Source organism: Sander vitreus, chromosome 18, assembly GCF_031162955.1.
Source record: "Sander vitreus isolate 19-12246 chromosome 18, sanVit1, whole genome shotgun sequence".
In the NCBI taxonomy this organism is placed as follows: domain Eukaryota; kingdom Metazoa; phylum Chordata; class Actinopteri; order Perciformes; family Percidae; genus Sander; species Sander vitreus.
This window is the reverse complement of record NC_135872.1, coordinates 6,204,413-6,221,225: the sequence shown is the minus strand read 5'-3', so window position 1 is coordinate 6,221,225 and position 16,813 is coordinate 6,204,413. Positions and strand designations below refer to the sequence as shown.

The 16,813-nt window shown below is 36.7% G+C and overlaps 1 protein-coding gene across 1 annotated transcript in view; it reads left to right on the top strand.

Annotated features, from left to right (window-relative positions):
• LOC144533806 (protein broad-minded-like) overlaps nt 1–16,813 on the top strand; it is a 99,651-nt gene that overhangs the window by 70,165 nt on the left and 12,673 nt on the right. Inside the window, 4 exon segments of the mRNA XM_078275372.1 lie at nt 8,567–8,636; nt 10,565–10,680; nt 13,148–13,302; nt 14,579–14,719. Of these exon segments, the coding sequence (XP_078131498.1) occupies nt 8,567–8,636; nt 10,565–10,680; nt 13,148–13,302; nt 14,579–14,719 (482 nt within the window).

Below are 16,813 nucleotides of genomic sequence, written 5' to 3'. Positions count from 1 at the left end.
AGTGGAGTTTTATGCATGACTAAATAATAACTGGTTGCACCACACAAAGTAGTTCTTAGGTAGAGATAAGTTGTTGCTAAATATTTACATCAAGTAATATGGAATATGTTCAACATATCTGACCTGAAACGTGATAACGATTTTAAATTGCATTTGACAAAAATAACACAACATACCTCAAAATAACCAATAATATTTCACTAAGTGAGTAAATAACGTCAGTTAGTTTAGCATAATCGGATAGTTTTCCTAACTGTATAATAGGGCTTCACGATATGACCTAAAATCAAGATTAATTGCACATTTTACCTTGATAACGATAAATGAATGATAATCACGTTTTTTTGGGCACAAGTTGCTCAGTTGACTTGGACTCAGTGTTTGAGTTATCCTCCATTATGCTTTCCATGCAGCTGACTGGTCCGGGCAAAGTCACATGACTACACACATATTAGAATGTTTTTAAAGAGAAAGTAGGCCTATCAACAGGAATAAATTATCTAAATTATCGTGATGGGAAAAATACGTCGAACAGCTTCAGAATTTCGATGTCGATAAATTTTCAATTAATTGTCCTACTGTATAAATACTACTTAATCTAAAAAAACACTTATTTCTCTGTACAGATGTAAATTTAAAAAAAAGATACATATTTTGCAAATGTAAAAGCTTATGACAGATTTCCTGCTTACATAGTTGATTGCTCTTCATTGGACAGCACTACGGATGTTTCCTATTAACAGGTTTACACATTTTTAAAGTCAATACTAGCTGAGACATTTCTGAAGTTGTAATGATGCGACCCGATTTAGTAAATCACTGTAGTTACTAAGAACTTAGGAAGGACAATGTAGTGATGGATTTATGAATAGCTGGTACAATCCAGGGGTGGATGAGAGTTCTCTGGAGGTGTTGAAGGCTCTGAATATTGTTGTGCTGTCTTGGTTGACACACACAATGTTGTGTGTGTACGTCCGGGACAGTCCCTGTCGGCTGCCAGACGAGGGTAAGGAAAGTGGAAACTATTTTTCCTCATTTTCAGAGCAGTGTTTCACCCCAGGTTAAAATGTGTTATGTTTCCCATATGAAACGAGTGAATTATTTCACAAGTAGGTTGGCTTGTTTGTTAGCCAGCGGGCTAAACAACCCGATCAGACTGATGGCGGCGAGAAATAAAAGCAGCTAATTAGTGAATAACCAGGAAGTCTTGCAAACTGAAGTGCTAATTGCATTTTTTACACAAACGCACAGTTAAAACAGACTATGGTAACATCATGCTCTTCACCTGAATAACTCTATTATCTATAAGTAATAATAACAAGAAAACGTAGTGTTCTGTCTGCATTACTTCTAACATGCAGCAACAAATCCCCTCCCAAATATAGTAAGTGTTTCCTGAATAAATGGAATAAGTCCTTTATGTTTAATCAAGTTTAATATGATACCTGTCATATTAGTTTAAATAATCGCAGATTTAAAACCTACAGTACTGTATGTTTTCAAATCAATGCATCACTGGAAATAATGAAAATTATGTTTGAATTGAATCAACGGTGCTATGTACCTATGCTTAAATAATTGTTGATGTCTGTGCAATCATCTAGCACTGATTAGTAATATTATGATATATCATATCATATGATGATTATGATACTGCCGCTGCAGGGGATGAACCCAAGTGCAGAGATCAGCCAGAGAGTCAAGTACAATTTTAATGCATTTATGTAGAGCGAAAAGACAAGAGGTTTACAGCGACAAAAACTACAGTGAAGAGCAGAAGTGGAGGAAAAAAGTAGAACACTATGATGGCTGTAGATAAAATAAGCAAATTGGTGTCATCTGTTCAGCTGCTTCTCCCAGACTCAATCACTTAGAAATGAACAGACTTACATGTATATGCTGTAGGAGGTAGTTAGGATTGTGAATGGTTAATTTAAGTGTCACATTGTTATTGTTGCAACCTGCATCTTATGGTAAAAGGTGAAAACACAGTACTAAGTTTGGGATGTAACAACAAAGAGCTCTTCATTAGTATTGAGATTCAGGATTGTAGTGAAGCTCCTCGCTCCACATTTTGCAAGGATGACACATTGTCTAAGGCTTTGAGGCAGCAGGTGAATACAGGTTTGTTCCTCATCTGTTCTTGTAGGTTATTTAGTAGTTTCGCATTGCCAGACCTTCCTCAACAGCGCTGCGGAGGAGGGTCTGGCTAGTCCACACAGCATTCTTGGATAGGAGATAAACGTGCTCTGGTTTATTGGCATTTCTTTATACCGATCACAATCGTCTTGGGTGGCGCCAAGCGCCGGACAGAGCAAAATAGCCTCGGGAAGGAACGTGTTTTGGTGGAACATGTGTACGTTCAAAGGTTGTTTTAGTCGTGCAACAGAAAACTCAGATTGGACAGATAGTCCAGCTAGCTGTCTGGATTTACCCTGCAGAGATCTGAGGAGCAGTTAACCATAGTCCTCAGAAATCCACAGGAGTTTGAAATTCAAACACAAAAAAAGTGGAAGGTGACGGACATCCGGCGGAATGAGGGACATCCGGCGGAATGAGGGACATCCGGCGGAATGAGGGACATCCGGCGGAATTTCCGGCGGCATCTGAACAATCCCAGAAATGAAACATTGTTGATATAGACTAGTTATTTAGTAACCCTGCATGAACTACCTTAACAAAATAGGAGGAGAGGTGCAGTATAGGTTGTGTCAGTGAAGATTAATTGTCTGGAATAACCAGGCTGTTTACTTGTGCTGCTCCCTGCTCAGACCTACTAAGCCAACAACTATTAGCATCACTATAAGTATTGTATCCATATGTCTTTCTTCCAAAAGTAGCACTTTCCTCAGCAGTAAAGGCCTTCCAGTAATTATTATGCTACTCAAACACACTTTTACAATGTAATGGAATTTTATGCAAATGTATTGCCTATGGTAATAGCTTGTTTCCTACAAAATGGTAATATAACCCATTTGAACAGTATGTTTGATTAAAGCGTTAAAGTTACTTGTCATGCTTGATGTAATTTATGTATTATATTACATTTTCACTCTTTTCAAAATATAATCATATCAGCCATGCCAGAAAGCATTTAGATAGATTCCGTTTAATTACAAAAAGCTTGTTGTTAGATTATATTTAGAGTTTTTACTCTCGTCCCAGGCAACTTTCAAATATTACATTAAATCTAATCCCTTATTGTATTTAAATATGATGAGTAAAAAGTGCGATATGAGGACAAGATGTAAAAGACAAGGCTATATAAAACATGTAGGATTTAAAATAGAAGATGAACATAAGGTAAAAAGAATAAAACTGAATAAACGGAAGTAAAAAAACCTACACGGAAGTGCAAAATGTGATTAAATAATTCCAAATTAAATCTTTTTTGGTTAGATTAAATGCAAGACAAATGCAATTCTTAAACAGTTCTTGAGAACAACCCTTTTGAAAGGATAATTTTATTGAATAAAGTTGACATATTTATAAGAGAAAGGGAGGCATGAGAGAGTATTTGCAGTGCAAACAAAAGCTAAATGGTAACAAACAATGATTTACTAAAAACAAAAACACGTTTTTTGCAATGGTATACAAAGAGATGCAGGTTAAGAGTTGAGTGAGTCCAACTACCATCAGGACTCTTAATTAGGAAGGAAAAGGATGTGTTCATGTTGTGAGTTGTGTGTTTTTTAAATAAATAAAAATAAAAATGTCAATCATAAAAAAAGCATGTAAAGGTCTACTTTATTCATTTAAGTCTGATAGATTGCTTTTCAAGTGCTGCCAAATGACCAAGCTGGCTATCTAATCTAATAAAAGACAGTGGCAAACAGAATAGTTTTAAACCTCAATTTAGACGGTGGTATCTACAGTATTCCTAAAATATATCTGGTTGTATTTAAAAAGTATATCTCATGATACATATCCATAACATTACTTAAACCAATCCTGGTCAGTACAAGGCACAAGTATTGCTACTGTGGTTACCTGTGATTTGATATAATGTATATAATAAACTTTGTATACTAATTTAGAACGGCAGCTAATCTGTAGACTGGAACTATGTTCGTGTCCTTTTTTAAATTTAAATGGATACCTGCCAACTTCATCAAAAAAGAAAATTTTTCACGGTCATGGTATATTAGTATAAGCTGTAATGCAGGTTTTTGAAATTGTGTGAAGAATTTGATCAGCCTCATATGACTTTATGTTTAGATATTTAGACAAATGTCCCTGAAGAAGGGGAGATAATGCTTGAGAGTGAAATAATTAGTTGTCAATCATTTGTGGCAAGAAGACAGCGAATGAAAGGCAGCATGTGTCTGTAGTGTTTCTGAATATAGTCTAAATAATGAACAATGGTTATCGAAAAGGGTATGTAGAATGTGTTCAGTGTGCTTTTACTTATGTTTTATTCAATAAGGAGAGAGACTTGTCAGCCAGCCTTTTTCCATTAAAGAATGAAATATTTCCCCACAGTGTATTGGATGTCTTTTATCAGTACAGAGGCATGTCTCCTCTGAGGCCACACTGATGGAGAATCGTAATTCTGAGTTTGTTTTGATGATTTATTTATCGAAGTTCACTCACAAACTTCAAAGTTGTTGATTTTTCCACTTATGACATTCATTTTTTGAATATTCCATTTTTTAGAAATCAGTCACACTCATTTACATAATTGTATTGTCAAACACTTCTCCTCCCACATTTTGCACATAAGATTGGTAGGAATTTGTCTGACCAGTCTAATAGAGTTGTATCCTTAATTCACAATGCATGTGACCATGTTAGCAGGGTACACAAGATACAGTATGGATGCACAGACTTGAAAAGTAAAAAGAATCAGGTATAAAATGTAATAAAAACTTTATTAATCCCACTTATTAAGAACCGGTCAAGCCAGCAGAGCAGAACAATAGGACACATTTTAAAACCACAAACTTGTGCACTTAGAAAGATTGTAATACCAAAGTGCATAAGTCATGCATAATTTATCTGAAACTAAATTGTTTCTCTGTCTATAAAGATTCTTGAAGAAATTTTTTTACTTCAACCTGCCACGCAGAAAATATGTAAATGAGTATGACAAATTTGCAGATGCAGGCAGCTAGCTTGGTGTTAGCAACGATTACAAAGCAATCAAAGCTTTTCAGGAATTTCTTGTTAAATGTATCTTTACCACCGTTAGTCATGCCATATACATTTGGATTATTACTGCAGAGAAATAAGCAGGTGATTTGGTAGCTATGGCTAATCCAGTGGGGCACTTTGTTTTTGTTTTGTTTTTACTTTTGGTTGAACTCAGAGAAGTGTTTGAACTAATTTATAGAAAAAATTAAGTTAATTTGGATTCAAGGACTTGGAAAATTCAAAGATGTTCATGTTGCCCTGAAACCTGTTTTTGTTTTGGGGTTTGTGTTTCAAGATTCTTTACAACTGAGGTGGAGAAAGTTAGCATATTGTGTATTCCACTTTCACATCACACTTGTGTAAGTTGTATCCTGGACAATGATTGGCTTCCAAACTAGTTGTGATGTCACAAAATCATGCTTGTGTTAAACTCAGTCTTAAGAGCACAGAGAAACTTTCCCTCTTTAGCAGGTAAATGTGAAAACGGCTTTCTAGAGTCAAACTCGACACATCATTCTGCACAGCAAAGTTCAGCAAAAAGAGTTACTGTGATTCACATGTATCATATAACAACTTTTGCATCAACTTTGCATAGTTTTGGGAAAGACATGGAACAAAATAACTGCAAGTAAATAATCTTCGACAAGAGCAAACACTTGTTATAAAATTGTGTAACGAGTAGTCTCATCTGAGCAGTTGGTTTTGGTCCAACATGTTACAGCTTGGCAGAAAATCCTTCGGTCAGTACAGTTGCATAGAAGCTGAAAACTGTTTTTATTTTGTCGTTTCTGCTCCAGCATCCCACCAAGAATCAGTTATGGAATTGCCATATTAGCGTGTGTGTGTGTGTGTGTGTGTGTGTGTGTGTGTGTGTGTGTGTGTGTGTGTGTGTGTGTGTGTGTCTGTTTGATTGACGTTGACTACAGTCTCAGCCACTCTGCCCTACTTGAGTGCTCCCATTGTAAAGAGAGAGCAGACTCATTTGGCAAGTAGTAACCTCCTTTAGTTCACTGTTCTGAGTTGTATCTCCTCACCCTTCATGGCCCTGACTCCTGAAGGCAGCTGTCCAGCAATCTCATTTATTTCAGCTGCCTGTTGAAATTGGTTGGCTGGAAACAAAGAGGGAGCACCTTTTTGTGCGACTGTTACATCTTAATAACTCAGGCAGAGATCTATGCTTTGTCAAATGAATCCTCATTTAAATAGATTTTCTCACCACATTCTGCTTTTGGTTAATACACCTTCTCTTCTGTAATTTAGCCAGCCGCAGAGCAAGAAATACCTGAAAAACACAAGTTAATTCAACTTTATTGAAAAGTATACTTGAATACAAGTAATAATAATGTTGTCATTCCAAGATAAAAAAGAGAAATATGAAGAATTGTGTAATGTTTAACAGTGACAAATTATAGTTTTAAAATTGCTTTAAAAGGCATAATGTGGTGTAAACATACTGTACATCCAGACATATGGGATCTTTTAAAGAGGCAGTCATTTAAATACTTTACACTATAAAAAAAACTGTGCATACATTACATATTACATGCAGAGAATAGTTAGCAGTCAACTAGTTGAACAACAGCCTTCTTAAAAAGCTGTTTCTGTGCCAGAAGCCTGTTGAAATGGATGTACTTAGTACAATGCTGGGGCCCTTGTAAGTTAAAGTGTTTCCATTTTATGCAAACTTATACTTTTACTCCACTACATTTCTGATGGAAATATTGTTTAACAGCTATACATTTCAAATTCAGATATTACATACAAAAATACAGTGGGTTGTTAAAGATTAAACCACTGGTTCCAAACCTTGTGACCACTTTAAAGAAATAGTTCCTAGTTGTGGCCCAAATCTAAATTATCCAATATTTTACAAAAAAACATAACTACTAGTAAGTCCGTATTTGCAGCTTTTTCACAATCCAAGTTAAATTCCATCCTCTGACAGTGGAGGATGATGTAATTCTTCATTCAATGATGCATTCCTCAACAGCAGTTGACTCAAAATCCACTTACTCTACTTGTTGTCCTCGTCACACACTCTTCATCAGAAACAAAATTACAATTTTCTGCAGTCTCAATTTTACATTTACTTTTAAGGCTGGACACATTTTCCTCCTCGTAGATTGTTTGCTCATCCTAAATTGTTACAACTAATGTCAAAGATACATTCAATCTTTGTAACAAAAGTGAAATGGTTTTGATCATAGTTATTACAAACTGTAAAATAGACTCCGGTGGCAGAATACTGAAGAGACAGGAAGGAGAAAGGAATGGGGGGGAATAAATACAGCACAAGAGCATTCATCTTCATTAGACAGTAATTGCGGCCAGCAAGAGGTTTTTAGAGATGTTAATGTGAGGAGAGAAGGGGTAGGAGTTCTTCTGGCCCTGCTTCATGCCCTCATCACAAGCTATTTTCTATCAATTAATATAAGATTTGATATCCTGTAATTCATCCACATTGCATAGCTCTGATTTCTCAATAGTAACGATGTTGAATTATCACTTCGATATGTAGATTACAGCAACCATATTATCATTTCCTTGTCATATTTATTCACCATTAGTCTGTAAATTGGATTTGAAGTTTTCCCTGACTCTGGTGCTGTCTGGATAATACTTATTCTATTAATTGTCGAAAGCTCCTCATCATCTTACCACAAACTGTCTGAAGCAGGGGATCCATTAGCACAAATGTAATAATATTGTTTTTCCCCAAAGCCAGGAAACAGTGGAAACGTCTTCCAAAACAAAATATCAGTCCTCCCGCAGTTATTGCTTCTTTCATCACTCTCTCCACACAATTACAACTGAAACTCTAAAAACTAATATATTTTTATGATTTTGCACACTTAATGGTGCTAAGTAACAGCTCATGAGAGCAGCTGGTGAGACAGATAACTCAACGATCTGTACGAAGCTGTGGCATGTAGATCTAAAGCTGTCCTGCTGCAGTATTTTCAGCTGCTGGTATCTTGCTCCTGAGTCCTGAGATAAAGAGCTTTCTCACAGGGCTAAAGATTTCATACTGTATTTTCTACCAAAACTCCACCGCACGTCTAAAATCACGAGTTATGACTCTGCTGCTCTAAACTATTAAAATGCTGCTGTGAAGTTACCCGGGGCTGACTGTTAGTGAAATTACCAAAGTCACCTTGATGCCATGCTGCCTCACAAACATCACAATTAAATGGCAAACAACCGCTGTAAAACTGCCAACTACGAAATTACCTAGACACATCACATCTGTAGTCCCTTGAAAGTAGCAAGTCATGATACGTTGTCATGTTTTTCCATTCTCCATGGTCGTAACGCAGCCCGTTAGTGATGTCTAGGGAGTGTTTTTCCCTAAAAACTCCAGCCATATCCCCTCTCTGGGTATTGCCTTGCCTGGTAATAACCTCCTCTCCATTTTAATTGTCTTGTTTTAAAGCAGAGGAGAAGAGCGTGAAGAGTGCTGTATTATCATCCGTGGAGCAGCTGGGAATCGACACCTGTCTCAGGTATGTACAGTAAAGTGTTTTTCTATAGCTCATGAACCTGTATTTAATTAGACAACCTCCTGACAGCAGCAACCTGGTAAGAAGGAGAAACCTGATGTGTACAAACTCTCATACTTCCTAAACTGTTAACGTCGTTTAAGTAACTGCAAAATCTCTCTCCCAACATCTGGAACACCACAAGAGCCAAAAAACAAAACAAAAAGCAAACTATATGACAGTATCACATGCACAGAACAATGGCACCTCCAGCAAAGCCACAATACGCACAAATACAAAAACAAACGACAATTGCACCTCTGTTATCACCCTCAAAGACATGCCTCAGTCCTTTCCTCTACTGGGGTTCACTACTTATTTCAATTTAGGTATCTATTTAGGGATCCTGTCCCGCATTTTCCCTCTGTAAAAGCTCACTTGTGTTTCCTTTTTTAATATTGATCAAATTGTTTCCAGATTTTCTCATACACCCCCAATTTGCTTTTTAATTTAAATGTTAATCTCTCCATTGCGCCCTATTCTTGATCCAAGCACCAATTGTAGGTGCCTCCATTTTCTTCCAGATGAGTTATAGTCCTTTTTGCCTGTAGTATAGCGAAATCGATACATTTATATGCTTGGGCTTTCAGATTTAGATTTGTTGGATACAGGTGCAGCAATATCATCTTGGGATCAAGTGTAATGTTCACAGACGAGATGAACATAGGTTTTTTTGATCACCTCCCTCCAGAATGTTTTCATTTTGTCACACTCCCAGACACAGTGCAAAAATGTTCCTTTTGCTTCATTGCATTTACAACAAAGGTCAGGTATATTACTGTTGTATTTATTCAATTTGACAATTGTCTTGTATCTCTGCATCAGCCAATTATATTGGAGTAGCTTTAAATTAGTGTTTGCTGTTTGTTTCTGAGATGCGTCACAGGTCTCCTTCCAATCGTTTCCCTAAGCTACAAGTCATTTTAAAATCTTTCCTGAACTTAATTAATTCTGTCTTACTCTGTTGATTTGAGTTTCTTGAGGCTACACATGCATTTGTGACAGAGCCACAATGCTCCCACATTAACCTATATGTAAACTACCTCTAAAACTTCCAATATAGTTCAATTCAATCATAAACTTAACACAAGCAATTTCTCCCGCCTTAGTTTTCCCATTTCCATATTACATAGAGCTCAGTCTTTAAGAAAGTCTTAGCATGGTGTTAAGTGTTTTATAAGTACTAGTTTACATGTGTGAAATAGTGTGTGCATGTTTTTTGTGCATGCACATGGCTTTTGCATCTGGCCCCAGGTGTTGGTTTCCATCCCTCGGAGTCACAGAGAAAAGGGGTTCTTTCTGGAGCTGCAAATGTGCACCAAAGATAAAAAGGGAGCATTCTTACTTTTTCTGTACAAACAGAAAAATGTGTGAGCGTTACCCACAGAGCACTGTGTCTTATAGGATTAAAAGTTGTTAGACATGAATTTATAATGAATCTTTGACTTAGACATGTGTCAGACTTGCAGAGTTTAATCTCACCACATTGGACTTGTTGAATTCAATTTTGATGAGTACTTCTGTATATTTGCCTGAGGCCTCAATATTTCTTTGTCTCTTTGTTACTAATTGTGTTGTGTGACTATCATGTGAGTACAAGAAGAGGACTATTGGAGTTAATAGAAAAATAATAGCCCTAAGAAATGAAAGTGTATCAAGTATGTTTTCTTTTTCAGATACAGTAAGAAAAACGGGCATGGTTTTGGTTGCAATGAGCAATAGCAACGTGATGTAGTTTTAATAGTACACAGTTGAACTTATAACAGGTATTCCCTTCACAATATGCCAGGCGACCTTTGGCTGTGATAAAATACCAAATATCCACTACAAACAAACCCATTAAGGATTGATAGGTACCTAACAATAATGTACGTTTTGTCTTTTATCTACAGGTACGGCAGCTACCTTAAGCTTCTGACAGAAGATGCCGTGAACGACCTGACGCTGCTAATGAAGCACATTAAGATCTTCCTGTCTACACAGAGAGTTAAAACGGCTTCAGAACTCCGTATCCTTTACAGACTCCACATCTGCACTCATGAAGAGTGACTTAAAATTAACCCCTGTGACATTTTGCATATTTTTTTGGGCTACACTGTTTTTTATATAAAAATATAATTTTAATAACTAAAACTTTTAACTAAATACGTTTGCAACACAAGGGGAACCAATAAATGTGTAATGTTAGTCTTTTTGTAAAAACAAATACAAAGAAATACAAAGATGAGACAACCTAAATAAAATAATTTTTTTACAGGGTTACACTTTACTTGAAGGTATCTACATAAGAGTGACATGACACTGTCATGAACGTGTCCTAAAACATTATAAACAGGTCATAAACACTTATAACGCTTCTTTTAGTAAGTGTCATTCAGTTTTGTCATGACAAGTTATGGTTGGGGTTAGAGTTAGGGTTCGTGTTGATGACAGTGTCACTCTTATGTAGAAAACTTCAAGTAAAGTGTAACCTTTTACAGTATTCTAAAACCTAAAGAGAGCAGTAGTTTCAAGTCACAGTGACGCTTTAATACAGCTATTGTAGATGCGTGCAAATACATATTAACACACACCAAAAGCAATAATACACTCACATATGGTGACACATACTTAGGCTTTATTTCCACTTTATATAAAGTATTGTTACTCTCATTCAACAGAGGACAGTTTGTGTGTGCGTGTGTGTTGTGTATTATGCTGATCGATTATATTTTAATTTAGCTGTATGCAGATTTACCACAATGTTTCTGAGTAGTGATAAGATTCAGAAGACTTCACCAGGTACAAACTGTAGTGCATAATATACACTATATTGATAAGAAAATCCACATAGTTTTAAATTCAAAGGTCTGATTTTAGTGCTTTGAAGACATCCTTATGTCCTGAAATTAGCCAGAACCACAGAACTAAATAGTCTCAGTTAAAGTAAGGAAATGGAAAAGAAAAAGCACAGATTATAGAGAGCAGGAGAAGTTGTTGTTCAATATTTTTAGTTTGAGTAATGGTAGGCTCTGCTTTATTTATAATTCTTTATCATTCAAAATGATGTCTTGAAAGAGCGTACTACAAATAGTGCTTGTCTGTCAATCAGTTTCAAAGAGCATTAAGTAGTATTTAACTGGGTGTGTTTGTTACTGAGGGCTGATTAACTCATACATGTTGCAATGTCCTCACATTTTACCATTTATGCTGAAATGTGAGGACATTGTAACCTGATTAATTTCTAAGTAAAGCATAATTTACATGCTATTATATTTTATCCAGTGAATGTTTTAAGGGCAAATTGCATATTAAATCTTACTGCATGCATTCTTCCTTAACAAAAGCTAAAGGTTTACATTATTTAAAGGCAGCAAATCAGCAGAAAGACATAAAAAGCAGGACCTGTCGATAGCCTGGGGTTGTTTTCTGGAGTTGAGTCAGATTGCGTTCTCACCCCCGACTATTTGCTCTACAGTTCTGGAACCGAACAGGACAGCTATTTGCTTCCAGCAAATGAAATTATAAAATGTCTAAATGAAAATGAGCTTGAGGTGTAAATGCTCCAGAGCCCTTATGAACTACTCGAGAAAGCTCTGTTGTGTTGTCTGATTGTGGTGTGACCCTGGAGTTTCATCGTATTAGTTTGTATTCTCGTCTTTGCTGGTGTAATGTGGTGTTCACAATGGAGAGCTCCCACCTGGGAGACCTTGTAGTAAATTATTCATATTGGCTGGATATCTCACGGGATCCCTGCTTGACTCCTCGTACACCCAAATCACACTACTTACTACTAGCCATGCAGGTAGACCTGAATCAGTCTGTTTTTCATTTCATTAATTCACAAAGTGATATAGCCAGCAGAGAACTGGATCTTAGCAGTCTTAACTGTAGGAGGCAGTTTTTTGTGCTATGAGATAATAGGCTGGTGTATCAGGGTTAATTGACTGTCACAGCATTACCCGCTCTGTGGTTGACACTCCGCGGTGTCGGTTGACAGTAAAGTGGTATTAGCGTAATGCTTTATTTAACACAACGTAAGGACTCCGTTTCTTGGGACGCCTAAACAGGATCTTTACAAATCCTTTAAAATATAAACAAAATCAATGAATTTCAGCTTTGATAATATTTGTGTTACTAATCCTGTTGTTTGAATTTTGTTTTTGTTTTGTTGTTTTAATTCAACATCCCCTGCTGTTGTCACTTTTTATGCTGCACTGATGTACAGCTCTGTAGGTCATTAATTATAAAGTTGTTACTTTATTCAGATTTATTTCCACATGCAAATTGGTACTTTCTTTTCATTAAAGCTGTTACCGTTTAAATTTGTGTTACAGAAGGCTCACTTGAAGGCAAGATAAACACATGTATCTGTCCCATTTATTATCAATGGACCACTTACATGTTGCAGAACTAATCTAAGGAGTTGGTTAGCATTGCTGGGAGTCTGAGTATCTATTCCATCAATCCTTTGGATCTTTAACTCTGCCCTCCAGTCACTCAGCAGGATGGTTATCCAGGCCATGACTGGCTGACCTCCACAGTGTTTCTTATCATGGCTGGAAACATGGAGCGGTCTCTGAGTTTGCTACTCAACCTGTCCTCTCTGCTTACCTCTGCATTCATCTGGCCAGCGAGGATACATGCCTCTGTAAGTATAACAGCAGTCGAACACAACTACAGTGCAGCGGATTCTAAGGTACAATAGTTAGGATTTGAACATGCAGTAATTTAGCACTTTAGAAGCATCAAATGGCAGCAAACCTGAAATGTGAAAGCCTCTATTTCTCACTAGTCATGCATTATCCTACTAGCATTCTTCAGCTTTCATACATTGTTACTGGCTTGGTTTGTGAAGAGTTCATTCATAGTGCAGCGGCACATGAGACAGTTTGAGATTGCTTTGAAAAGAAAAGTCACTTAATGTAAATGTGGGCTAAGAAGTGTTCATGTAAGTGCTAAATTAGTAAGAATAGTAAGCTTCTTTCTGCCAAGGCTGGAACAGCTTTTTACATTTGCATGTAAGTGCGTAGGGTGTCGTTCATGCAACTATTTTTTATTTATTTTTTTAATTAAAAAAGGTTAACATATGTTTCAAACCTGCCTCCGAACTGTTTTGACGTCCGTCTCATCTAAGCACATCAACAAAACATTAATAAATAATGATGATGATGATGAATCCTAAAATTTTTCACATAATGGTTTCAGTCTTAATTTTTTCAACATGGTAAAAAACAAACAGGATGTTTTTTTTACTCATCTGAAAAATGAAGATGAGTAGTACTCTGAGGAAGACGACTGAAAGAGATGAATGAGGGGAAAAGGAGAAACAAAAGTGTAAGGAATTCAAGGGAGCGGAAGAAGTCTAAAATGAAGTGTGTTTTCAATCATTGGAAATTGCAGGAGTGACGTTTTGCTATCATTATTCCAACCTCTGTCATCTTGTCTTCTCTCGTCAAAGTCAATACAGCTCAATTGGATTCGTCTGCACATGTGTTACGTGCTCTGTGTGTTTGATGCAGTCAGTAAATTTCTCCACACAGCAGTTCCTCCAACTACTCAACGTGGTCGATTTTGTCAATATCACAGAAAACAGAAAGGGTGCAAATAATTAAGAGGCAGCAGCAAGCTTAGGACGCACTGTGGGCTTGAAAACACACACACACACACACACACACACACACACACACACACACACCTGTATGTGAGCATGAAGCCTTATGCTGTTTCCATTACTCAAAATCAAAGCTAATAAAAGTATTTTAGTAGTTTTTATCTATATACTAGCACCGAATACAAAACAAGGAGCTTGTAATTGATGTTTTTTGGAAGCACAGTTGGACATTATTTACAGATATATAGCTTTACTTTAACTCTAAAAATGTTCTGAGACCAAGAGAGACAAAACGTCTTGTTTGCCATGACAGGTCCATGTTCCTGTGGAAGTAGCTGAATCAGGAATCCCTCCCGTTTACTGGTGTACAGCTCACTATGTGGAAATGCTGCTGAAAGCTGAAGTTCCTCTGGTCCACTCCGCCTTCAGGATGTCTGGCTTTACCCCGTCACAGGTATGATCCGTAGAGACGGAGACAAACGGTTCCCTTACAGTAAAGCTAACTAATGCGAGATTGTCTCGAAGAATAAAACTGATCCTCATTGGACATTTTCTTATAAATGAATAGACGTTTTTCCAAAATCACAGAATGATATGACAGTATGCAGTAACACATTTTTGCAATGCTTTTGCCACAGATCATTTATTAGGCTGTGTGACTTGTATTTATTTGAATGTTCTGTTATTGAAGTTTGAGTTTCTCTTTGTAGCGCTCCCTTTATCCAACTACAACACAGTGGCTATCACTGTCCATACTAATTTGAGGTTTAGTTCTTCTACTTAATTCATTACTTTATGCGTGGGTGTTTAAAACAGATGTACTTTTTATTTGCTAAATATTAATAAATTGAATATTGATATTCAGATGTGATAATATAAATTCACAGCAACACAGAAAATTAAAGTCAGACGGATGAAGCTTTGCAGACAATAGTTTGTCTATCCAGTAGGCATTGAGTTTAAATTAAATATTTAATTCTTACTTTTCTGTCTTTGTATTTTAATTTCCATTTCCATTGCCTTCAATCATCAATCAATAAAGCAGGCTGTTTTCATTCACTGTTTGTACTTAAACCCACGAAAAGTAATGCACTATTTAATCGTATTTTAACCCACGTAATCGTGCCCTAGGATGTGCAGGGCTGCCTCTAAGGAGGAAGTCATGCAGTGTATTATAAAGTCTTCATAGGGTTGGGTCAAACAAACACAGGAGACCGCTGTTCGTGTCTTGTGTGAAAGCAAAAGTCAACGGTGACTTAGTTAAACTTGCTTTTCTTACGTAACTTACGTAAGAAACTTAAAACCACTATCTTTTCCTTAACCTAACCAAGTAGTTGCCTAAATGGGTTTGCCACAGCAGGGGCTTAGGCAGGCACGCTCTCGGATCGTGTTGCTGGACATTTACAGGATAACGCATGAAAAATTGTGCATAACTTTTTGTAAGATATCATCTGAGCCGTTAAGTTAGGACTGTCCATTAAGAGTACGTTAATGGACAGTCCTGACTACTGATGTAGAAAATGAAAAGAGGAACATAGTTTGGATTATATTGGCTTGATTCAAAATATACTGCATAGACATTCCTTCACCAGAAACACCCAAAGAGTCAGCAGCTCATCTAGTTTTTGTCACTGTTGTGGAATATGTCATTAATGATGTCAGCGCGAGACCCAAAACAGTGTTTAAAGCCTTCAGAACCACACCTGTCCTGTGAATGACTTCCTTTTTTATCCTGCTTTGACTTCACTTGACTTTGGAATACCAAAATGCAGTTTTGACATTGAATGTTTTTTTCTTTTTTTTAAACAGAGCAGTTGAATTTAAGTTAGATCTTTGCTCCTCTGCACTTGATTCTTTTGACACAGACTTTCTCTCTCTCAAACAACAAGGTAGAAAAAAAGGTTTTTCACCTTGAATCCACTTCTGTTTGATCCTGTCAGCAGTTGACAGTTGAGGCTCACCTAATGTACGGCAGCAGGGGCGCTTATAAGACTCGCTGCATTTGCATCAAAGATCGGAATTCGCTGTCTCCAGGGTGGAGTAAAACGTTAACATTCAGCTCATCTCTTTGCTCTTCAAGGCGATAATGGGCACCGATTCTTCTGTCAGAAATGGAAATATCTATTACAAAAGTTTGAGTTTTGAAAGCAGCAGTGGAAAATAAAGCATTATACACCTCTTGACATTCGTACAGTAGAGGTTGTGTGTGGATGCAAGAGTTGCAGTTAAAATTCAACCACTGCAACCAACAATTATTTTCATTATTAATTAATCTGCTGATTATGTCCTCAATACAAGTCCAAGTTGACATCTGTAATTGTCTTGTCCAAAACCCAAAGATATTTAATTTACAATGATATAAAATAGAGAATATACTTGAGTGGCTGATATGTGAATACAGTGCAGCTTTAAATGTCTAGTGTGTAGGATTTAGGGCGATCTATTGGCAGAAATGAAATATAATATTATTGCTATGTTTTCATTGGTGTATAATCACCTGAAGATAAGAATCGTTGTTTTCGTTACCTTAGAATTAGCCGTTTATATC